Here is a 24,480-nt window from a genome sequence, read left to right as displayed (position 1 = left end):
TGCGTATCGCCGATCAGTGTGGGCCACTGTTGACCAGTCAGGTTTGGTGTCTTTGCAGTTTGGTCTGAGTGGGTCCAAAGCGTCGTTTACTCCCTTTGTGGACCCGCGCGTCTATCAGACCTCCCCGAGCGAAAACGACGAGAGCTCGGCAGCAGGTAGACGAAACGCTTCGGACGTTTGCTTTCGCTGCGGCGACTCCGCGCCGGTCGAAATGTTTGACCCTCACCTCTTGTCCGATCCCCCCGTCCCAGCCATGTTTGCCAACGAGCTGCTGAGGCAGGAGCAGGCGCGACTGAACGAAGCCAGAAAGATCTCCGTCGTCAACGTGAACCCCACGAACATCAGACCTCACAGCGACACGCCAGAGATCCGAAAGTACAAGAAGCGCTTCAACTCGGAGATCCTGTGTGCCGCGCTCTGGGGTGGGGAGGAACACGGTTTATTTTCTCCAATGCATCAACAAATCCCTCCTTATATATATCTTTTTTTTTTTTTTATTCAACCCTCTGTCTTTGTGTTCGCTCAGGTGTGAACCTGCTGGTCGGGACGGAAAATGGTTTAATGCTGCTTGACCGAAGTGGGCAGGGCAAAGTCTACAACCTGATTACGAGACGGCGGTTTTTACAGATGGATGTGCTGGAGGGTCTGAATGTCTTGGTCACCATCTCTGGTAAATATTACATGTTTTATCGTTTCTGTGTTTCTCTGATCGCCTCTTTTCAGAAATTTACATCAGGCGTTTGTTTCTTTGTTTCTCCTCTTCCACAGGGAAAAAGAATAAGCTGCGCGTTTACTATTTGTCCTGGCTGAGGAACAGAATATTACACAACGACCCAGAAGTCGAGAAGAAACAGGGTTGGATCACTGTTGGGGAGCTGGAGGGCTGTGTGCATTATAAAGTTGGTGAGATGCTGTTTTTATTAATACAAATGGCTAGATTTTTTTTTCATTCATTCATTCATTCATTCAACCTATTAACCAGGTAAGCTATTAAGAAAGAGTTGATATTTACAATTTGATCAGATTTTTAATCGCTAGTAATGCGTTATTTCTTTAAACATTACGAAATGTGAATCTTAAAAAAATGCGTGTGTTCATTTTTTTTTTCTCATTTCCAGTAAAGTATGAGAGAATCAAGTTCCTGGTGATTGCGCTTAAGAACTCAGTGGAAATCTACGCCTGGGCACCAAAACCTTACCACAAGTTCATGGCCTTTAAGGTAGAGCACCAACATGTTCTAATTAATAAATACAAGGGTGGCAGCAACACACCAAGCGCACCAGCTTGAAGAGATAGGTCGGGAGTTTTTGCAGCGAAGTTTTGTTAGTAAGTTAAAGTTGTAAAGAGAGTAAATATTTTCCCTGCCGTCAGCCAAATCTCATCGAGCATAGATCCAGATTAACTGATGGCATATGCAAACATCTCTGACCGTAGCAACTGACCAGACATTAAGGGAGTGTAAAAATCAATGTATCATTCACCTGTACCACTGTGATACGTTTACTTTTTACGTCGGTTTATTTTTATATCAGATAGCTGATTTTACTGGAAATTCTTTCTATTCTTAGTACGCGTTTCACACAGGAAAGTTGCTGGTGGTCCAACGCCTAACACCTACGCAGGTTACGTTTTGGCGACTCAAAGTCTCTTTAAAGAGCTTTCTTCATGTTCAGGGTTCTTGGCTCAGACGAATTTCTCCAGCTGAAATGACGTTGACATAGCAACCAAGTTACAGTACTTTGACGAAAATTGCGCCGTGTCTTTAATGCCGCAAAACGATGCGTCATGGAGCCTGACTGTACTCTTGCTCCATCGATCAAGGTTTTCATGCTCTTTTCCTCAACTGTTCTCTTCCTCCCTTTCAGTCGTTCACCGAGCTGCAGCACCGTCCTCAGCTGGTTGACCTCACAGTGGAGGAAGGCCAGAGGTTAAAGGTTATCTACGGCTCTTGTGTGGGCTTCCATGTCATCGATGTGGACTCAGGCAATCCCTACGACATCTACATCCCCTCGCATGTAAGCTTAAAATGCCGTCTCTGTGCGCTTATCTGTTTCGTCCGAGTAAATCACGTTCTCCGACGGGGAGCTTTCGATTTCTCGGTACGAAGAAATCTTGAAACGACCTTTTTGATTAATTTACTGAGGGACTGATGTCAGCTCTGCATCCGTTTGATTTTTAGTTTGGCTAAATCTGGTGCTTGGACCGACCATGTAAAGAAGACAGAATGCACGCATTATTGAACCGATCGTACTGCAGTCCACAGAGATAGAATTGATCCCTTTGGGGGGTTTTATTATATCAACTACAACACTGCATCAGTTGTCTGAAGCAGTTTTTGCAGCAAAGCTGTTTTATTGTTTTTCACTATGCAGGCAACAAACATTAAGTTCAAAAGGAGTTCAGTCATACGCTCCATTTAGCGATGTGACGGAAACGAACCAGATCAGACCGAATGCAGATGAGCGCAACCGCGTCAACCGCACTTAACTTGGTAATGTTTTAGTAGAACAGAAATGTTAGGGCTTCCATTTTTTTTTTTTTTATTTACTTTATGCAAAAAGCCTTGAAATTTTCACTTTTTGTGATTTCAAAAATGGAATAAACATTTAAGAAATGTATTCTATAATGGAGTATTCTACAGGCTCCATTATAGAATAATCCAGTTTGGTCTGTCTACATGTTTTCTTTGAAGACTCTGAAATGGTTACAAAATTGCTAACATGTTGTTTGCCAGCCTCTGCATCCTTATAAATACTTGCAAATAGTTTAAATTTGGTGCTTTACTCGGTTTCCGTGTCTTTGTTTCACCAAATACCCAAAATGCTTCCGGGCAGAAGATTCAAAGCTGCAGCTCACAGGCGGGGCATTAAAATTTGTAAACAGAAGCAGAATAAATATGGAAGAGGGCAAATAAGATTTCAAGTGTGGCTTAGAAACACCTTGGGAATGAGTTGAGAGAGATGCTTGGCTCTCTTGTTTGGATGTCCACAACCTGATCTCGGGTAAGTGGGAGGGGGAATTTGATGGATGTCAAAGGGAGATACTTTAACTGCATTTATTTCAGAAGTGATCTGACTTAATCTTTCAAAGACCCAGAACAGCTAGCGTACGCTTATCCAAACTTTTCAAGTCAACATGAATGTGAATGTTTGAGGTTTTCTTTGTTTCCTTTTTTGTTTTTCATTTATTAATGTCCATTTTCTCTCCTTCCTCTCCAGTGTTCCAAACACATGAAGGTGACACGCTGCTCTTTAGTGTAGACCAGTAGATGTGTTTAGTAAAAGTTCCCCCGTTGAACGTAGAGCGACATCACGTGTGTCCTTAGTGTAGCTATTAACGCAAAAGTTGGTCAGAAATTAACCCGTTGGAATAGATTTGTCTCACCCATGAAGCACGACACAAGGCTCTCGGAAATGTTCTTGCTGTCAAGCGAAAATGTTTAAAGCAAGTTTAATCACATGATCCTCATGTTTCAGAATTAGTCAAGTGAAATTGTTTCCAGTTGCTTCCTCTAAGAAAAACCTTCATCTTTTTTTTTTTTTTATCGACTAATGTTATGACACATGTGGGCAAGTTTCTCTTCCCTACTTTTGGCAGAAAAAGCAGAAGTGTGGCAGCGAGTTCAACTAATTGAGCTGTTATGTAAAAGTGGTGCTTTATGGGTTGAGCCATGTTTTTGTAACAATGCAGATCTTGAGTGATCATTTTCTGCAGGCTAAAGTAACACGTCTTGCCAACATTCTGTATAATTTTCTATATTTTTTTGAGATATAGAAAGGGTTGGAGTTAAGGAATGAAAGAGGGACGAAGACTTCTACTTTCTTAACTGCAGTCTAAAAAAAAAAGGTGGCATAGAAGTTTCTTACATTTTCTAAATCTTTAAACCATCTCATTTGCTTTTAACTTTATTTACAGAAAAGTCAGGTTGCACAATATTACTTCAGAAAGAACTGTTTACAGAAGGAAAGATATTTAAGAAAATGTGGAGAAAAAGAAAAACACAGAACCCTGTGGTACTCCGTATTTAATAGATGCACCAACGGTGCTTCATTTTGAACTCGGCTGCATGAGTTCATTACAATTTTTATGGAATATGGGATATATTTGGTACAGAAATTCGACAGCATGAATTGGTATGATGATACTTAGTTATATGTAATCCATCAAGTCCAATTCAGTCAGTCAAGTGTAGAACTAGAATAACTTCAAAACATCAAGCGTAGATTACTTTTTATTTCCCGTTTATAAAGTCAGACGTGACAGATTAGATAGTAATTGCCAAGAATCTCTAAATTATCTGAAGAAACATAGTTGAGGTGTAACTTTTAGTTGTTCAGACTCTTGTTTTGCGCTTGGCTCCTCTTTTCCAGATTACAGAATGTAGGCAGAGAAAACTAAAGATCCATTAACGCCTGTTATACTCTAACATCAAATCAATTGTGATCAACTTCACCACACTCCCTGAAGTCCTACGCGCTTTTGGTTGCGTTTATCTTAGATCCAGAGTCAGGTGACGCCCCATGCCATCGTTGTGCTCCCTAAGACTGATGGGATGGAGATGCTGTTGTGCTATGAGGACGAGGGGGTCTACGTCAACACGTATGGACGCATCACCAAGGACGTGGTGCTACAGTGGGGGGAGATGCCTACCTCTGTTGGTAGGTAGTTCTTAAATTTACACATGTATGTGTGTTAAATGAAATCTAGAAAAGGATGGACCGCTTCGAGTGGAAGACTTCAAGAATCTTGATTGCTCGTACGTTACTTTAGAGCTGAGATGGTGGATTTTTTTTGTTGTGCTCTGCTGCCCTCAAGTGGCAGCCAGGGACATTACACATGTTGGCTAAAGCCACAGATTTTCACATTGAAGCTTTACAGGACTGAGTCCACTGCTTTGTTTGACTTTGCTTTTCTTGCTTGACAACATTTTAAATATATGCATCTTTTCATAAAAGCTTGTTTATGAATTTGCTTTGGAATCGACCTTTGATTTCGAGGATTGCTCAAAAGTCGCCTCTAACTGTTGCACATAATGTTCATTGCAAACTGAAATAATTGTACTGTGTTTTATTGTTTAACTTAACTAAAAACACTTTGCATCTTTTTCCAGCCTATATCCATTCGAATCAGATTATGGGCTGGGGCGAGAAAGCCATAGAGATCCGCTCCGTTGAGACGGGTCATTTGGACGGCGTGTTCATGCACAAGAGAGCCCAGAGACTTAAATTCCTGTGTGAGCGGAATGATAAGGTAATTCCTACATAACGCAAGCTCCTCTCAGCCATCTCTTTTTTTTTTCTCACGCTACATTTTACACATAAGACAATTGATTGCAATGTGACTTCAGTGAATACACAGCAATTTCCAGACAGAGGATGGATCTATGACAGAAACAAATATGTTTCCTGTGGTGAAACATGGTGGTGGCTGCTTCATGTTGTCAGGACAGAGAATGATTTTAATGATTTGTATCTGTGAAGATTTCATAACTATGCAAAAAAAAAAAGAAAAAAAAGTGGGTTACATTAATGCCTTTAACTGCTTTTAAAACCCAATCTAAACTTCCTGTTTAAGTTTTTTTTTTTTTTTTTTTGCTCCACCTGTTTTCCAGGTATTCTTTGCGTCGGTGCGTTCGGGAGGGAGTAGCCAGGTGTTCTTCATGACCCTCAACAGGAACTCGATGATGAACTGGTGACCTTCCTCTGTGTCCACGCTGCCTCGCCCTCCCACTGGCCAGTACGGCAACCCCGTTGTTTCTCCTGCGGGCTAATGCACGACAAATGAAACGAACCCAGCCGACTCGGATCGTCGCGAATGGACTTTTTTTTTTTTTTTTTTTTTTTTTTTTTTTTGCGCTCTAAAGACAAATGCGCAAAAAAAAAAAAAAAAAAAAAGAGTTCCAGAAGAGACTAAATATCCTAGATTGATCTGGGTCACGGAGAAGCCATTGTTACTTAACTGACTGGCACTGACTTTCCACATTTCCTCTTTCTTCGTCTTTTCCTTCCCTGTTGTCTCTCTTCATTTTGGACCAGTGGATTTAAGAGTTTACCTCTTCACACCTGCCCCCCTCTAGCAATCCTGTCTCCCCATCGTCCCAACCGCCTTGACTTCTGTTTTCCTCTCATCCATCTTGAGTGAGCTTGTCCCCAGAGAGCTCTGAAGGCCTTTTGATCAAATTCGAAGATGTCACTATTGGAAGGCAGCGCCAAGACAAAACTGATGACAGGACTGCAAATTTATTCTGAATGTCGGTAATCAAAGCTGACAGCCTGTTTGATTTTCCCTCACATCCCCTCTCACTTCCTCTCAGCTCCATCTTTCGGTGCTGTGACCGAACTCCCTTCTGATTTCACGATCGATCACATTTCTCCTGACAGAGGCATCGGTGGACTCTGCTGTGAAATGGGTCGTAACAATATGCAATATGTTCTCTTTCTCCCTTTTGCATGAAATCACCGGTCCATCCTGTCATCTTCTTCTATTTCTTCTCCTTCTTGTTCTCCTCTCCACTCTTCATCCCTCTCTGTACTTTTTTTAAACTCTGACGGTGCTGCATCAGATTTACTGTAATCTTAAATGAACAAAAGGGGGCCCGGGCGGGAACCATTCTGTTTTCATCCTGCGGAAGATTTCGGAGTTGGTGATCCCTTACTGTTGGTGGAAACATACAGCACATCTGAGTCTCTGAAATCAGGATTGCGTGCGTGTGTGTGGGCGTGAGCTCGTGTGTTTGTGTGTGTGTGTGTGTGTGTGTGTCTAACTTGATACAGAAGTTTAAATCAAGCCGGAATCGAAGCCAGACGTTGAGGTCAATGTCAGGCTGCAGTATTTCAATCTTTCACCCGACGTCATTTAAAAACAAACAAACAAAAAAACAAACAAAAAAAAAACATTGAGTTTGTTTACATGCACAGATGTTACATTATTTCATAGTGTAAAGTTTATGAGTTTCTGCATCTGAGCAGAGCGCATTTAAAGAATGCAATATGCAGGATGATTTTGTGGGGGATGGGGGAGTTTGTTTCTTTTCCTTTTTTAATAAGGTGAACTCGGCCTCAACAGGGTCTGAGCTGCTGTTCCCCAACTACTGTGTGCATGTGTAAAGCATTCACTACTGAACACTGTGGGATCCTTTTAAATTGTGCTCCGCCTCCGGTTGGCTCATCTGATTTCGGCCCCTAGATGTTTGTACAGTGCCGAGCATGATGCTAGCGAAACTTAAAAATGGAAGCCAAAAGGGCAGAAAGGATTAATGATCACTTTTTAACTACTGTCTTGTTTTTATTGTTGTTGATGTTGTTTGTCTGTTTGTTTTTATTTACCTCCAATAGTGATTTTTACTTCTTTTGGGGGGGGCAGTTTTTATTTTAATGTAACACATTGCTGATTACTATTTTGTCTTCACGGACAGAGATATGCATTAATAAATTTAAGTCTAATTTTCTTTTTTTTTTTTTTTGGAAAGCATTCTTTCTCCCCAAAATATCAAGCACATCATAAGTATCGGAGACCCTCGTGTTTATACTGTGTTCATAAGATTAGCAGATTTACCTCAAAAGTGCGTCGGGTTTGCCCAGATTTTTTATTTTTTATCTGAAATTGTCCCACATCTAACGTGATCTGCTGTCCCAGAATTTGTGAGTGAAACACAGTATGCATACTGAATGTGTCCGCCACTTACACATTTATCATGGGTGTTGGGACTATTTTCACTTTAATAAGATTAAGAATTATTTAATCACTTGGGGGGAGGGGGGCACACAAAGGGCAGAGTATAAATTATTAAACTTTTAAAAATGAGTATTTTGGATAGTAGGTTCACCGTAAGGTCTGCATGAACTTACAACTTTTCATTTAGACCTCTCTTCGAGTCACTTTACTAACAGCCGTAAATTGTTTTATAGGGTCAACAAAAGAGATAACAAGATGCTAACTCAACCATAATTTTTTTAAGTGCATTTCTTTCCCCCTTTTGAAATCTTTTTAGTGCATTGAAGGACTTTTTTTCAAATTTTTTTTATTTTTATTTTAAGCATTTAACACCGTAGCTGTTTTCTGTGCGTCTGCAAGCTGCATTTCGCTGATCTGAGCAGGTTGAGGTTTTAGCAATAAAGTCCCGAGCTACAGACCGTCTTCCCTGGGATGCGCACGCTTTTGTCGAGCATAAGCATTCAAATCATTGCATTCAAATCTCTTCTTTCAAAAACCAGAACTGCTGTAATAGACTTTTAACTGTTCAGTTTGTGTGTGTGTGTGTGTTTTTTTTGTTTTTTTAATAATTTTTCAAAGGAGCATTTACTAATGTCCTGTTTTTGGGGGATTGATTTGTTTATTTTTTAAAATGATGATGGAAAAGAGAAATAAAAGAGACTACCATAACAGGAGCCTGTTTGCCTATTTGTGAGCATTTTTTGGTCTTAATTTTGTGTAAACATGTGTATCAGCGTCGACCCTCAGACTTTGTCCAAGCCTTAGTAATATATTAACAAAACGCCACACACGTACAAGTTTGAGCGTGTTTGCACGTGTATGTGCTCAGAGAAGCTTAATGCAAGTATTAATATATATTGGGAAAAAAATAAAGTCACTATTACACAAAGTAACTATATGCAATCTGAGGTTCAGTAGATTATTATTGAAGTTCTATTTAAAATGATAACATATAGAATGTTCTAAAACCAGTGGCTAGTAAAATAATATTTTACAAACATACATATTTCTGCATGAGAGATAACATAAGACTTCCCTTTGGGAATAAGACCTGTCTAGGCCGTCAATGCTCATGAACCTGAGCGTGTGTGTGTGTGTGTGTGTTTGTGTGTGTGTTAGTTGGTCGATTAGAGAGTGGACACTGTGTGATCAGGCATGTAGATTTCATTGATCATTACCAGCCTCAAGGGAACACTCGACGCATCATGGAGACGGGAAAGGTACGAGAATTCTTGTGGGGAAATTTTAAAAAAGGCTCTTTTTATGCATTTTAGACATTTATCCCAAAAAAAAAAAAACGTTCAGGATTCTTCTAAAAATTTCTACTAGTGTTTTTTTTTTAGGAAACCTTAACTTGCTTGTGCTGATGCGGTTGTGAACGTGAAACTGTGCTTGGATCGCAGCAACTGACGGGTACGCTGGCTGTAGCAGTGTTCACAGCAGCTCTGGGTTCCCTGCAGTACGGATACAGTCTGGGAGTCATCAATGCGCCCCAGAAGGTAACATGCACTCGCTTTCACCGAGCCAATGAACTGCTTGATTTTTCACACCCTAAGGTATTTGCTCTTAAAGAAAAATGTGCGTGTAATTCTCAGTCACGGTGTTGCTTCAAAACGATAGCACAACCCTTTAAAGAAAAAAAAAAGTATTTCAATTTTTTTCCATTTTTTTTTTCTACTAAAAGTAAGCAAGTTGATATTTTTAGTTTGCAGCAGGGTTTTTTTTAATCAAAGACAATCATGTGTGAGTGTCAGATGACACATAATTGTTTTTTTTTTTTTACAAGGACAAAATGTTCTTCAAGACAGATTACACAAAAGCTGCAAACCCTCATCAGTCTTCTAAAGCATTTGCAATGAAATATTAACTTAATATTTCCATGATTTGTATAAGGCCTTGCAAAAACATCTGCACTCATCTAATATTTTGCATTACACCACATTATAACCTTTAATGTAGCTTTATTGGATTTTTATGTGATGCGCCGACTCAAAGGAAGATTTTATAGTAGAGTGGAAGGAAAGCGAAGATTTTATTGCACCGCTGCAAACTTGCAAAGACATGTTCAGTCAAGCAGCGCATAATCTGGAGAAGCTGCAAAAAATCTTTGGAGGAGCTGCAGAGATCAACGGCTCGAAGATCTGTTAATAAATAAATTATACCACCCAGTACTAAAGAAATACCCCAAGAAGTGACATTTATAAAATTCAGAAAGGTGTTTAGTTTTAATGTGATGAAAGATGGAGAAAGGTCACCGGGATTTAAACACTTTGCATTATTCATTTGCTTTATGCACATTTCAGAATCACCTCACCAAATACCGTGCTGCAGTTTTATTTTCTTTCTACGCCGCCAGGTCATTGAGAAGCACTATGCTCTGTCTTTGGGCGTGTGGTCCGAGAGGTCAGCACTGCCAGAAAACATCACGGAGGGAGAAAGTCCCCCGGAGGAGGAAAAGCATCCTTCCGTGGTCATGTACTGGTCGCTGTCGGTGGCCATCTTCTCCATTGGCGGCATGGTGTCCTCCTTCCTGGTGGGATTTATCGGAGACTTTAAAGGAAGGTCGGAGATTTCCAAGAGTGGACGTCACGTTTACACGAAAGCTGAAACAAAGAAGACGAGAAACATTTCTCTTGTTTTGTTTTGTTTTTTTCTTTTATGTTCTGCAGGGTGAAGGGCATGCTGATGGTCAACGTTCTGGCCGTAGCGGCTGGACTGCTGATGGGTCTGTCCAGGATGTGGAAGCCCCACATCATGGTCATCATGGGCCGCGCCATCATGGGCTTCTACTGTGGTAAATTCAGGCGTCTGGAATCACCTTCGTTTCACAACTAAGGCATTTTGCAGCAAAAAATAAAAAAAATAAAAAAAATGCTGCAATCTGTTAAAATGTGTGTTTCAGGTTTAACATCTGGATTGGTACCGATGTATATCGGAGAAATTGCACCTAAAGCTTACAGGGGAGCTCTGGGAACGTTACATCAGTTGGCCATTGTCATTGGCATCCTACTCAGCCAGGTAGGTTAAACCCTCACACAGCTACACCTGCTTGACTAAAACAGACAGTACTTAACCCATTAATGACATGTATTTGTATGCAGGTAATAGGTTTGGATTTCGTTCTCGGTAATGATGAAATGTGGCACGTGCTGCTCGGTCTGTCCGGAGCTCCTGCGATATTGCAGACCATTTTGTTGCCGCTTTGCCCCGAGAGTCCACGCTACCTTTACATCCTGCTGGGCAAAGAGCAGGAAGCCCGGAAGAGTAAGAGCCAACACATGCAAACACAAGCACAGTTAACCGTTTTAGTTTGGTTTTTCCCTCAGGCAAGTACGACTTGCATAATATACGATGGGGAAAATGGCACCACATTCCCCCCCTGTCCTCCAAATGGAGGTCAACTGTGAGCTGCCGGTTACCTTTGCACAGAAGCGTCCAAGCAACCTGGCGAGTTTTGCAAAAAAAAAAAAACATCAACGCAGAGTTTGTTAAATCCATCATGAAAAAAAAAAATGCAGGTCATTGATGAAAATGAGAATTTGCTCTTGACCGACTCACCTGGTAAAATAAATCAATCAATAAATGAAGCAAGCATTTTTGCATGAGCAAAGGTTCTGCTGGGATGTGCTTCAATATTTTGTTTGCATGGTGCAAAACAAAAATAATTGAAACATTTCACTCACAGTGTCATTACAGGAGAGTAACTTTTATTTAAGCAAAAGATTTCAACAGCCAGCGTTGCCTGTCACTGCATGAAACTCGTTTCTGCAGGTTTTTGCTCCCCGAGTGTTTTCATGCCGCACTTCTTCCTCAGGTCTGCATCGTCTAAAGGGGGCGTACGATGCTTCTCACGATCTGGAGGAAATGAGGAGAGAGAAGGAAGAAGCCGACAAAGAGCCGAGGGTGTCGATCCTATCTTTGGTAGGTCTCTCTCTCTCTACAGAAGTGAACGCTGTAGAGTTATACAACCATAAACCTGGTTGATTTAGAGTGCTGCGGAGCCTTCAGGTTGTATGATACTTTGTTTCACTGGGACATAAATATGCTACGGCATGCGGCATAGAGGCCCATCTTTTCTTGGCCTCTTTTCAAAACAGGAAAATCAAAAGAGTGTGCCCCTGCATCTAAGGCTAGACGTGAAATGACCTTCAGGAGTCCAGAAAGTCCATGAAAACAGGAACTGGTCGTAACTTATTGCACTCAGAACAGCAGGTATGAAGCTTTAAACCCTTGAAACTGTGAAAGGACTAGAGGGAAAAAAAAAACAAATTCCAAAGTTCATAGCTAGAGAATTGCAACATCAGCATTCTTCCAGCTTGAGGTTATGCTACTGTAAAAAATTTCAGTTTTAAACAAATAAATACATTTATTTTTTTTTTTTACCTATACAATAAATATTAATTTAGTGGTAGTAAGCTGTGTGTTTACCGATAGCTTGTGTTTGAACTTTTGCAGTTTGTCAAAGTTGTGCTGCATTAAATTGCTTTTGTGGACTTTGGGACTGGGCTGGGTGCTTGGTAAAGCACTCTTCTGATTTAGCCACAACACCTGCTATTCTTGTCTGAAATTAAACTTTGGAGTTTGACCTGGATTGGAATTAAACTTTGGAGTTTGACCTGGATAGTCTTGCGTTTTTGTTCCACCCCGGCTTGGGGCAATATAATATGTGATATTAAGATATAAATAATCAGGTTCTTTTATGAGGGACATCTCATGAGAAATGTATCAGAGCTCCTTTCACCTTCAGTACTGCCTTACTTTTGGGATAAATTCGCCAAAATGCTGGAAATTTTCCTTAGAGGTATTTTGCTATATATTGCAATGCCATAATAAACATGACAGCATTGCAAAAATGTTCCAGACTTTTGGGTAGCAACTCCATGATGTGGGTTTACCGTTTCGTCATATGCTACTATTGCCATTATATTATATTATATTATATTATATTATATTATATTTTTGTCTCTCTTTTCTCTCTTAGATCCTCTCCTCTGTATATAGGCAGCAGCTCTTTGTTGCCCTCATGATGCACCTTTCACAGCAGCTGTCTGGCATTAATGCAGTAAGTGTAAAAGTTTGTTTGTTTAACCTAATACCAAAATGTAGCCATTTAATCTGTGTAGAGGTATCAACTGAGATATTCAATAAAGTTTAGCAAACCGCTAAAATGTGACTTTGTAATGTCAGGTAATCGATTCTTTCTTTTTGCATTTCAGATCTTCTACTACTCCACAGCCATCTTCACCCAAGCTGGTGTCAGTCAGCCAGTCTATGCCACGATAGGAGTGGGGGTCATCAACACGGTCTTTACCTTGGTGTCTGTAAGTAACGCGCTCACATGTGCAACACCAGCGTCACGTGTTGCGTGATTTGGTTCTGTCTGTAAGCGTGCTCTGTGTGTGTCCCAGGTCGCACTGGTGGACAGAGCCGGAAGGCGCACGCTGACTCTGGTTGGTCTGGGAGGGATGTGCTGCTGTGCTGTTGCCATGACAGTGGGTCTCAAATTCCAGGTTTGTTCGACCGAGTGGAAGATCTCCGGTCTCAGCTAAAACCGACCGCAGGGGTTTATGAGACACCGAGGCAAACCGATACACAAGCACAGATTCATTACACACAGTCAAAGATTTCACGTCTTTACTTCTTGTCATCTTGATGAAAACGGCTTGAAACCTCAAGATTTAGCGTCTCTAAAGAATTGAAAATTTGTCAATCAAAATCCATTCAAGAACTGAATTCGTGCAAGCCTGAGGTGAATGGCAAAAATCTGCTCTTTCCTCTCTAGAACGACTACTCCTGGATGAGCTACGTCAGCATGGCGGCCATCTTCCTGTTTGTGAGCTTCTTTGAGGTCGGCCCTGGTCCTATTCCTTGGTTCATAGTGGCTGAACTGTTCAGCCAGGGGCCTCGGCCAGCCGCCATCGCCCTCGCAGGCTGCTGCAACTGGACCAGTAACTTTATCATTGGCATGACCTTCCCATACATACAGGTACGGAGCCAGATTCAGTATGTGCACTGTGCTGTAAACTACCTCACATCATGTCCCACGATCAAACACCAGCTGCGTTTTCAACATATGTTTTTCTGCATTCCTCACCAGGCTTGGATGGACTGCTACGTGTTCATCCTGTTTGCCGTGTTGCTTCTCTGTTTCACCATATTTATTTATTTCCGGGTTCCTGAGACCAAGGGCAAAACGTTCGAGGAGATTGCCGCCATCTTCCAAAAGAAAAAGAGGATCCCCAAAGACAATGCCGAGCTGGAGCAGCTCAAATCGTCCAGCGACGCTTAAGGCAGCAGCAGCAGCAGCTACGTGACTGCACGGCAGCAGCGCTGCCAGCTGTTCCGCCGTGCAACCCAAAGAGGTCAAAGAGGTCAAAACCTCTTGACCTTAATTCACATGTTATTGAGTTACAACAACACCCTTTACAGTGTTTTATTGGTAATGTATTGACTCAAATTAGAGCATAATCGTGGAGGGAAAAGACAGGTACTATTGGTTTTACAATTTTGTTTTTCTTAACAAATAATTGTGTGACCTGCGTTTGTATTCAGCCCCCTTGATTAACTCTTTGCTGAATTGTTTGCAATGCAATATTGCGGCCCTTTCTTTTTTGTAAAAATGTCTCCAGTTCAGTCAGACTGGATGACGAGCAACTTTAAAAATTTGTTTTTATTAGCTTTGTGCTAACTAACTTCATGCTAGGCCTGTGGTAATATGTTCTTTGTGATCTTGGTTCTTCACTATGGATTTCTAGGAAACCTGAGGCCTCCTCATAACAGTTTAATTTATAGATACTTAATGATTAAGTGACTTTTATTTAGGTGTTTTAAAGTAAACGGGGCTGAATGCAAATGCAAACAAAACTTTTTTACATGTCTATAGTAGCGCTGTGTACTGTTTTACTTCCACATCACCGTTGAGCACTACTTTGTGTCGCCCTGTCCCATAAAATCCCAGTTATGTAAAAGTTTGTGTTTGTAACATGACAAAATATTTTCCAAGAAGTACCGCTTGTTAAGGACATAGTACGTTTATTTAAATATATCCCTCGCCCACTCCCCCCACTTTTTTTTTTTTTTACACAACAGCATCAGTTAAATTTCACAATGTTTACATGTAACCGAATTAAGATTTTTACTACAGTAATGAAAGTAAAAGTTTACTACTATAAGTGTTTTACAATGACAACAAACCATATACCCACCATAAGTGGGAGAAAAGTTATAAAACTTGCTAAAGCTAAAATATCTGTACACGTAAAATGGAAACCGCGCATAGCAACAGTAATACGTACATAAATCAATGCATCTGAGTCTTAAAGAAAAACTGCAAAACGGTTGTTGAAGGAGTAAGGACACGACGAGCAAAAACTGTGCCAGCTCCAATGATAGCATTGTTAGCTTGTGTTATGTAACCAGCAATAAAGCTGGTCTAAATGAGGGATAAAATAAAAAGCATAAAAACTGTAAGGCGAGAGAAGGCACAGCTGACATGTAAATGAATTACGCCACTCTGCCTAAAATCTCCTGCAAAATTTGACATGATTCTTCCCTGTGTTGCAGATTTTGAGAAAACTTCCACTTAGGCAGTGGAGTCAAATGCAGATTACTTGAACAGCTTCAGTATTTGAAATAAAAGAATTAATTTTTTTCCAGCTAAATTGGTGCATGAAGGTCATAGTTTTTCCAAGGGCAAATATAATTTGAATTGAAGTTGAAATGGAAATTTTTTGAGTAACATTCCAGAGGTTCTACTCTCTTGCAAGATATGGGAGCAAAGTTCAGGAGCATCTCTCAAATCTTTCTAAGAGACCTATTACCTTACTGCTTCCTAGAAAAGGACACACCTCACAAAAGATTGCAACACAATGACTGGGTGGAGCGAATAATGTCTGCTCCACCCTCCGGATCAAACAAGGGACATAATGCACGTTTCTGTTTAACAGAAAACTTTGAAATTGTTCTAAAGCATCTTATTAATTGAAATAAAATTTTATTTCACAATAATATTGAAATCTTAGGAACAGCAGGGTAAATGCTGATCATTATCAGACGAAAAACATACTGTATTTTTTTAAAAATGTTAAGTCAGCTCTAAATGTATGTTTATTATTCAACAAAAAAAACCTTCCAGGATATCTTTGGACATTTTCTGACTTCACGCAAGCTTTAAAAAATGTATTATGCAGTATCTATGTCAGAAGAAAACACTATTTTGTACTTCAAAAGTGTGACCTTTAAGGCATGTATGTCTATCACTTTATCTTTCTACAGTATATGAAAAGAAAACATCTGAAAATGTAAGCTTTCAATATTTCATTTTCTGTACGAAAAAGCAATAAAAGCATTTCTACTGTACTTCACTAGCTTCACTTAGTAGGTTTACTAGTCATTTCCCAGTTTTATAAATGTAATGATACACTTAATAGTATTATTATGCTTGACACTTTTACTTTTATAATTTTGCTTTTATATTTCAAGTGTATATTTCTATTGTTTTGATGATTATTGAAAACCCAGAGTTAAGACCGCTGGAAAATGACATCAGCATCTCCGCAGCACTTCGAGTTTCCCATCAGCAGAAGGAGACATGAAGTACTTTAAAGTTTGCTGGTAGATATCCAGGCTGACTTTGGACTTGATAAAACAAAGTGAACCAACATTAAAAGACTGAAATTGTGTGGTTTGTGTGATTCTCTGCTCTTCTTCCAGAATCTGGAAAATGCACCTTTATCTAAAAAGCAGGATGCGTCTGATGCTGTGAAGGTTGTAGCTTATGAGTTAATTACACCTCTACGTAGCTCTTGAAACTTACTCACCTAATAAACATCCCAAAAAGTCTTCAGTGGGCTTTACCCCACATTGACTGTTACCTGTGCACTTTCTTTTAACCACATGTTTTTCCTTCCACTTAACTTTCAATGAATTTGCTTGGATAGATCTTTAGAAATTACCTAAGGTGCTTAAGCCTCATTATGGAAGCTGTCACAGTACAACTGTTAGTTTTTCATTTGATTGTCTATCTAGCCCATAAGATGCCTATACCATAACATCTCTATTAAAAATCATTTTTTATTGATCTTATTTAATATTTGAAATTTCTTAGAAAAATAATTTTCGATTTAAGGTATTATAGCCGTAATAAAAAGTGCATAAAATAAATACATAAATGATGACATATATTATTACGGCAACGTAATAAATGAGTCAAATTTTTTAATGAACGACTCGATTAAATTTGAGATTTTATTTTTAATTTGTGGAGGCACAGCACTGATAGTGATTGGTGACTGGTAACTAGACTCTTAACGAACTGTTTAGTACTGCTAATGTGTAACGAATATGTAAAGTTTATGAGAAATTATGCTAAACCAAAGATGAGAGTTTTAGCTTGCCACGCGCTCAGCCAGTGGGGAGCGTTGCCTCCACCACATCGGCGCTGCCCGGTTTTCACGGCTCACCTACATCACTCCTCCTCTGGCTGAAACTCCACGCATGCGAAGTGATTCTCATCTTTTGGTGTAAGCGACACAGAAGGTAAGCTAAGCAGACTTTTAATAACATGTTTTGACAGTAACAGCTCATTAAGCAACATGATGGATAGTGGTATATAGCACAGCCTTGATAATAGGTGGGATTCCTAATCAGCGGTGCTCCAGCAGTGATTTGTGCGAATGAAAAGAGAGGGCGCTGCTTTAGCTAGCATCTGCAGCCGGGGTGGATGTGCAACCCCAGTGAGAAAGCTAGCAGGAGTAACTGTGAGATTATAGTTTCTAGTTTATACTCCCTTGTCTAAATTACCACGTCGTTTACTGGGTTTCCTAGCAGTGCTGTGGCTAATTTTATCATTTGTTTGTACTACTGAGAAAAGACTAATGTAATGGTCATTGTTCAATTGAACAGTTACTACAATAAAACGGAGTAATTGGCATAATGTTGTACAAACACGTATGTCTATAGCAATAGGCTATTAGCTTATGGCCTGAGAGCCCAACACAGTCTTGGTTGCCCCTCCTGATTGGGAGAAATAAAAGCTGAAATTTCCCTTGACTGAAACGTGTTTATATCATCCTAAAGTGCAGCTTTAAATTGACGTTGTTCTAGATGACGAACATGCTAGTTTGAACAATCAAGGAGAAAAAAACTGACTTGACAACAGTGTAACAAACTGTCTACGCCCTCCACAAGAGTGCTGAGCAGATCAATTATGAAAAGTTAAGTAGAAGGAAACAAGTTGGGTAGCTGCACATTGATAGCAAGTCCCATTCAAGATTTTGGGGGAAGATTTGCAAGGTGTAGGATGCAGCAAGAGTTGGTGTACCATTTAAAAGAATAAAATCAAATGATTAAGATCATGTGGCTTGCATGAGGGAGGGGGGTGTTTGACGTGTTCCTCTATGTTGCTTTTATCCATTTTCCTGTGTTTAACACAGTCCCATCCACATTTACTGAAACAGAAATTGTTACTGACATATTTAGTGGATTTCTGATGTTGCATAGCTTTCTATATGTGTGAAATATTCATAAAGACGAGTTTTTTCCCCCTTGCTGCTAGGTGTAAAGAAAGATACTAACTTCTTTTCCTTGGTGCGTGGAGCAGCCCCCGGCCCACTATGGCAGATGATGACTTCTCCACCGCAGATGCTGGGGCCTCAGCTACATTCCCCATTCAGTGCTCTGCACTGAGGAAGAACGGCTTCGTGATGGTGAAAGGACGTCCCTGTAAGATAGTTGAGATGTCTACCTCCAAGACCGGGAAGCATGGGCATGCCAAGGTAAAACCTTTCTCCTCCATTGGCTTCAGAGTGAAAGGAATTTTTTTAATTTATTTATTTATTTATTTATTTATTTTATTCCTTGTTTGTTCTCAGAATGTAATGTAAGACACAGGTGTATTTCTTTAAACTTTTTTCTAGAAGTCGTATTTTAGTAAAGATGAGTTTTACTCTTAGGTGCATCTCACCGGAATCGACATTTTTACTGCGAAGAAGTATGAAGATGTCTGCCCCTCCACACATAACATGGATGTACCAAATGTGATAAGAAAGGACTACCAGGTGAGGTAGCCCTTCTTTACGGTATTTGTGAAATGTTTGTATAAACCAGGAGTAGTTGCATCAGTCGAAGCGACATCATTTCTAGATTCACATTTCAGTAACTTTTTAAACATTTTTAAATATGTTCATGGAAATCCTCATGGAAATATGACGTAGACAAAGCTTCGTTATCTTTAATGTTAGGCCAATAAATCAAGCTTGATATGTTGTTATATCAGTGACACAATATGGATATTGTTATCAGTTTATCTCATCAGAAAATGTTTGCCATATTGCTGAGAAAACTTTTTGAGAACTTTGAAAACCATATTCCTCTTTCTTCCACCTCCCAATTCTCTTCTTACGTCTGTTTTTGCAAATTTTGTAACTTGAACTGCCAAAAATTAACCCCCTCCCCAGACATAACGGCCAGTTTTATTTCATTTGTGCTCTCTGTTTTCTCGGGTGCTCTGCCTGGTGGCACATTTTAGGTCCTTGATATCATAGACGGCTTCCTGACCCTGATGGAAGACAACGGAGAGACCAGAGAGGATCTCAGGCTGCCAGACGGAGACATGGGCAAAGAAATTGTGAAAAAACTAGAGAGCGGAGATCAGTTTCTGGTAAAATTTCTTGTTTTGTTTTTTTTTTTTCACAAAGCTGTAGCTAATTAGGATCTGCAGCAGTCAGAGGTTAACCTACGCTGGTTATCAGCACGAATGTCGCATTAGCGCCGAGCTTTTATCGAGTGGTTCTACAGAACTGAAATTAAATCTCAACCTCACTCAAAATGTGTGTGGACTAGATGCAAACGTCCGTCTCCATCGTTGAAGTTTGCACGTTTCTAAAGATCACTGTAAAATGTTCGTCTTGAGTAATAAAGTGGTTCTTAGTTGGCTTCTCAGAAATGATACACAGCAGAAAAGCCGCAAGAAAAGAAAGTGAGGCGACGTTTGTGGAGTTCTCTCCTTAAAACTGTTATTGTTTTTTTTCTCTTCAGGTGACTGTGTGGAGAGCTGTGGCTGAGGAGGCTGTAGTCGGCATTAAGAACATGACTCCTATTTAGACCATGGCGACAGCGGAGACCTCATGTTCCTATCTCCCTCTGTGGTTTTAAAGCTTCACCAAAGCTACTGGCCTTCACCACACATCTCAACCGGCGTCCGACTTCGTTCCTCCGCTCTCCTGCTGTAAGATGAAATAGCGGTCAGCTTCAGCTGCGCTTCACACCATTGCTTTCATAGCGCCACTGTGTAGCACATGCCAGGCACTATAGGAGGAGTCTTTGACCATGCTCCACAAAATCGTATCATTCCTACTCGGGCGCGTTGTTCACAACGCCAGCTAGCTAACTTCAGTTTCCGTTTTAAAATAAAAAAATAAAAAAATCTCCTCAGCTGTGTTGCCGCTCCCCTCAGATGAAAATCTGTCTCTGTTTTCACTTTGCATAAACTCCGCACATTAGTCCACTGACTTGGGTTCTGCCTTTCCACGCAGTTGACGCACCCCCGACGTTTCACGTTCACACGGCTCACGCTTTAGCACCTGTGGGTTTTTATGTAGGTCACAGAGTTTCTTTCTTCTTCTCCACTCGCACTGGAGATCTGCAGTCAAGTTTTCTACTGCACGTAACCCGGTCCCAAGGTCAGTGGGTTCTCCAGCTGACAACTGTGCTGTCTCAGCAGCCCCAAACAGTGCTGGAGCAGACGGAGGTAGGCAGGGTGAGGCAGTTTTCTTCCTCTCTACACTATGAAACTTAATGTTTTTTTGTTTTTGTTTTGTTTTTTTTATCACTTGAGGCCTTCACAAGCTGGCAAATGTATAGAAACATAACAAATCGCTGTTAAAATTACACGTAGATGTTAGCAAATCTTACCTAAAGCAAACTGCATCTGCAGAAGATGAGATCGGAATGTGTGGCAAAAAAAAAAAAAAAAAAAAAAACGGAGGAAATGACGTTTTTAGACTTGCATGATGCATCCATAGTTAAAGGGAAGCGAAGGAATATAACGTCGCTGCTTGGTGACACTATATTCATAGGAAACACTTTAGAGAGTTTGTGTGCAGAGTTTGCACTCTTAATATATGACTGCACAGAGACTCTCCTGGATTTGTATAAAAATAATGCTAGTTTTTTGTTTTTGTTTTATTTATTTATTTTTTTTTTTTTCATTTAATTTACCTACACCATTAAGGGTGACAGTAGATAAACGCAGGACATTTGAGTCTCCCGCTGAACAGTGCTTTGGAGATATTTTAAGTTTTTTCACACTACAACCTCAAGGTTTAGTATGTTTTTTGTTGTTGTTGTTGTTGTTGTTGTTTTTTGGAATTGGACCAACACAGAGTGAGTGGTGTGTGGTTAAAATCTGGAGAGGACAAGGGCAACTTAAAAAGTCACACCATTAAGATTGTTCCTTGGAGAGAATACATCATTTGTGTCGGTCTGTCACATGAAACCGCAATAAAACGAAACGTTGAGGTCCGTAGTTGTAATGGGACAAAACCTTGGACTTTTGCGAGGTGCTGGATCCGTTTGGGTGCAAGAGAACCTGCTTCTTACCCCTACCTCCTGACGGAAACCCCAAAATAAAACTATCTTCTAATTGTATTAATGATATCTTGGAAGCAGTGTAGCCTAAGGGGGTAGCTTTAGTTGTTGTTTACAGTGATCTGATAGAAGCATAAAACGTTTTGAAGGAGTTTGCCTTCATCGATCGCATGTGTTCAGAAGAGGCAAATTGCTGCCAGTGAGACGTGGGAATGACGCGTTTACATCCAGATAAAGTTCTTCTGCTGCACGAGAAGGAACAAAAGCAATACTTTGAGGCACTTTTAAAGTTTTCCACCTTAACGCTGTGTTTAAATCCTCTTTAAAAGTTTTGCGGTAACTGGTTTCTGTAGCAGAATCCCTCAATCCCTTAGAGTGGGTGAGGAAAATGTTTACATGATGCTTAATGACATCAGCTCACTGCTCAAAAGTTGATCATAAATAGATTTTTTTTTTAAATTTGTGTAAAGATGCAGATTGTAATGGGGCATTTGAAGGTATTCTGTTCAGTTTTTGTACAACAGCAGCCGGTCTGTTACTTTTGTCTGGGCTTCAGGCATCCTAAAGTATTTGATTTTTAGTCTAGTTTTTCTTTTTTTATTCCACTAAAATAGTTTGCTATATATATATATATGTAAATAAATCAGAGAAGTTATGTCTATGAGTCCTCATTCTAAACTTTGCAAGATAAATAACTTGTACAAATGCTAATTAAGCACTGTCGAGCACTTTGCCGTGTCCGATTTTATTTTATTTGTTGTTTTTTTTGTGTGTGTACGTGTGCCTGTACAAAAATAAAAGTTTTGCCTCTTTAAAAATGTTTTATAAGTTCCTAATATCGAAGTAGCTTCTATTCTCATGTCTCCAACACATTTGTGCTCATCTGTGTATGTGTAAGGAAGTAGATTTTTGTTTGTTTCATTGCTTTCATTTAGTCTCTTTTACCAGACGGTTCCATTATTCAGCCGTAAGGTCAAGCGTCTCGTTAAGCTGCCTCCAAGTAACTAAAAAGCCAATCTGGACTTCCAGGAGTTAAGCTAGCTTTGTGAATCATCTGGAACACTGCATCAAATGTTTGTCTTTTAGTTGATAAAGCACAAAGGTGGCATTTTACATCCTGTAAAAAAATTCATTCATTCTGATTAACAGGTATTGCTATTCAACTTTAAGGTCCCAACACAGAATGGAATGTTTTCTATTTGTGTTGCACTTCTTGCACGTGGGTCTGGTGAATGCTGCGAGTTGCAAACCAAGGCTTTTGGGTAATCGCAGAGCGTGCTGTAAAAGGACACCAGCCCTGCAATCCTGACTGATCGACTTGCAGATTATTTTGCTTTGGATAGGGCTACTTTTATTTGTCAAAGTAAAACTGGTTCATATGTATGTTTTGATCATTACATGCCGTATCTGACAGTGGAGAATAGGCAACCTGTGCTGGTGTGTTATAAATGTTTGCCGTTTCCAATGGCCATTTGCCTTCTCTGGAAAATAATAATTGGATACCTGTTTTCTCTGTTCTGACTAATGTTTGGCTGCTGTCCTGGGAATATTCTCTTTTCGTTGTTTTGCAAAAATAAATTTCATTCAGCTGTCCCAGTCTTTGCTTCACTGACAAATGATTTAATTTGGTTTTATTACAATAGAGTTGCTCTCTACTCACCTTCACTTCAAAATAACTCCACCGTCTACTAACGAGATATCTGGCATTTTTTAAATTAAACTGAATTTGTCATGTAAAGTATGGATTCAGTCCAGTTTCAGAATGGTTTGCTAGTGTGCAGTTGGAAGGTACTTCTAATACCGCAACTATTATGAAGTGAAAAATCCTGCACCATACTTATAAAATCAATCAAAATGTTACGAAAGAAGATGAGAGCCAGTGGGGGGGCGGGGAGGGAGGGAATAAAAATTCTGACTTAAATTTTCTGAAATCAAGTCAGAATTTTTTTGTTTCTCTTTCTAATTCTCTTTTGTAAAATGTGAAAAAAAGAAAAAAGATGAACTGTCCGAACTTCTGTTACATTCTCTGAGTTCAACAACAGATGGCAGTAAAACATCACTTTCCATGTATTCACAATCTATTGCTTTTAGTGGTAAAAGTGTTTGCACGTCCTTCACGTGCGAGTAAAGTTTCTTCTTTTTTATTTTTTTTTTGTGGATAATTAGACACAATTTTAAACATTTTAGTGCAACTCTCAGCCACCCCAAATTTTATCTGCGCCAAAGCCATGACTTTTATAGAGAAAATTGTCAAAAAGCAGTGATATAAACTGCCACACTCTTAAGTGCATATACCACAGGACGAGTCCCGTTGGATTACCTGTGAGGACGGCCTTAGCAACACAGGCTTCTTTGCTCGTTACAATGGAAACTCCCGCACTTATTGCTGCCACGAACGTTTTACCGGGATATGCAGAACTCTTTCAAGGCTCACGTGGGAAGTGAAGCCGGGATTGCACAGAGGATTGGCCGAGGTATTACAAACCATCCCGCAGAACCCTGAACCTGTTTATGCAGAAGGCAAAAGCTGCTGGATTCCCCTCTGATTTATGGGGGGGATGAACCGGACTGAAATGGCTCCGTATTTGATAGAGTTTTGTGGCACAGGACTCGTCTTATAAGAGAGAAGAAGTGCTCTACACACATCGGCTGCTTACATCAACAGTGAGGTTGGGTCAAGCGCAGGAAGGGCCCTTCCGTAACGGCGGGATCTGTTTCTCGAAACAGCGTGAAAAGGGGGAGGCAGAGATCAAAGCCCGCGTGTGAACCGTGCTTTTATTGAAACTATGCGGGATTAACCAGACTTGTCTTTCTGCATGCATGAAAGGGAAGGCCCATGAAACATGGAGAGATTTTATATATACTTTTTCTTTCACCTCTTTTCTGCTAGTAGATTGAAGCTGCTATAGGATCCAAAAGGGGTCCAGATTTTCTTTTGGAATCAAATCAAATCTAGTGGAAACCCTGTCATCCTTGACAGCATTCAGGGGGATTGATTGAGGACAGAAGGAGGCTTTTTGGGCTCCTTTCATGTGCCGTGTCCCACCGCGAGACAAACAGCTGGGGGAGGTTTGAGTGCCAGATGGGAGGAGAAATGAGTGTATTGGTGAGGAGCCTTTGATGGATGGTGATATTTTTGCACAAGTGACCATTTATCACTGGCTGGACAGCTTTTTCTCC

General features: G+C 40.2%; 3 protein-coding genes across 18 annotated transcripts in view; all 3 read left to right on the top strand.

Annotated features, from left to right (window-relative positions):
* The window catches only part of tnika (TRAF2 and NCK interacting kinase a), a 65,568-nt gene extending 57,186 nt beyond the window's left edge, over positions 1-8,382 (top strand). For 8 of the 15 annotated variants that reach the window (XM_016677695.1, XM_016677690.1, XM_016677692.1 and 5 more), the window contains 10 exons: positions 59-155; positions 252-422; positions 527-670; positions 769-903; positions 1,119-1,219; positions 1,866-2,015; positions 3,219-3,236; positions 4,499-4,658; positions 5,111-5,250; positions 5,612-8,382. In XM_016677695.1, coding sequence (XP_016533181.1) covers positions 59-155; positions 252-422; positions 527-670; positions 769-903; positions 1,119-1,219; positions 1,866-2,015; positions 3,219-3,236; positions 4,499-4,658; positions 5,111-5,250; positions 5,612-5,695 — 1,200 coding nt within the window. In that variant the 3' untranslated portion in view covers positions 5,696-8,382. The remainder of the gene's footprint in view (positions 1-58; positions 156-251; positions 423-526; positions 671-768; positions 904-1,118; positions 1,220-1,865; positions 2,016-3,218; positions 3,237-4,498; positions 4,659-5,110; positions 5,251-5,611) is intronic. The other 7 variants (XM_016677691.1, XM_016677694.1, XM_016677697.1 and 4 more) reach the window with 1 other exon arrangement.
* A 451-nt stretch (positions 8,383-8,833) lies between these two features.
* slc2a2 (solute carrier family 2 member 2) lies at positions 8,834-16,393 on the top strand. The gene is made up of 12 exons (XM_007564503.2): positions 8,834-8,933; positions 9,117-9,212; positions 10,070-10,275; positions 10,383-10,507; positions 10,616-10,731; positions 10,815-10,977; positions 11,528-11,634; positions 12,695-12,775; positions 12,930-13,034; positions 13,122-13,223; positions 13,496-13,699; positions 13,811-16,393. The coding sequence occupies exons 1-12, from the start codon at positions 8,919-8,921 to the stop codon at positions 14,000-14,002; spliced, it is 1,512 nt and encodes a 503-aa protein (XP_007564565.1). The 5' UTR covers positions 8,834-8,918; the 3' UTR covers positions 14,003-16,393.
* Positions 16,394-17,145: 752 nt separating this feature from the next.
* eif5a2 (eukaryotic translation initiation factor 5A2) lies at positions 17,146-22,896 on the top strand. 2 transcript variants are annotated; one of them, XM_007564502.2, is made up of 5 exons: positions 17,146-17,250; positions 18,314-18,488; positions 18,666-18,770; positions 19,241-19,372; positions 19,750-22,896. In XM_007564502.2, exons 2-5 carry the CDS (start codon positions 18,327-18,329, stop codon positions 19,813-19,815), a joined length of 465 nt encoding a protein of 154 aa, XP_007564564.1. In that variant the 5' UTR covers positions 17,146-17,250; positions 18,314-18,326; the 3' UTR covers positions 19,816-22,896. The 2 variants fall into 2 exon arrangements, with proteins under 2 accessions (XP_007564564.1, XP_007564563.1); XM_007564501.2 differs by having other exon boundaries at positions 17,148-17,250; positions 18,269-18,488.
* Positions 22,897-24,480: the final 1,584 nt, after the last annotated feature.

The sequence above is a fragment of the Poecilia formosa genome, unplaced genomic scaffold, assembly GCF_000485575.1.
Source record: "Poecilia formosa unplaced genomic scaffold, Poecilia_formosa-5.1.2 Scaffold160, whole genome shotgun sequence".
NCBI classification, from domain to species: domain Eukaryota; kingdom Metazoa; phylum Chordata; class Actinopteri; order Cyprinodontiformes; family Poeciliidae; genus Poecilia; species Poecilia formosa.
The sequence above is the reverse complement of the archived record's forward strand: the minus strand, read 5'-3'. Positions and strand labels throughout refer to the sequence as shown.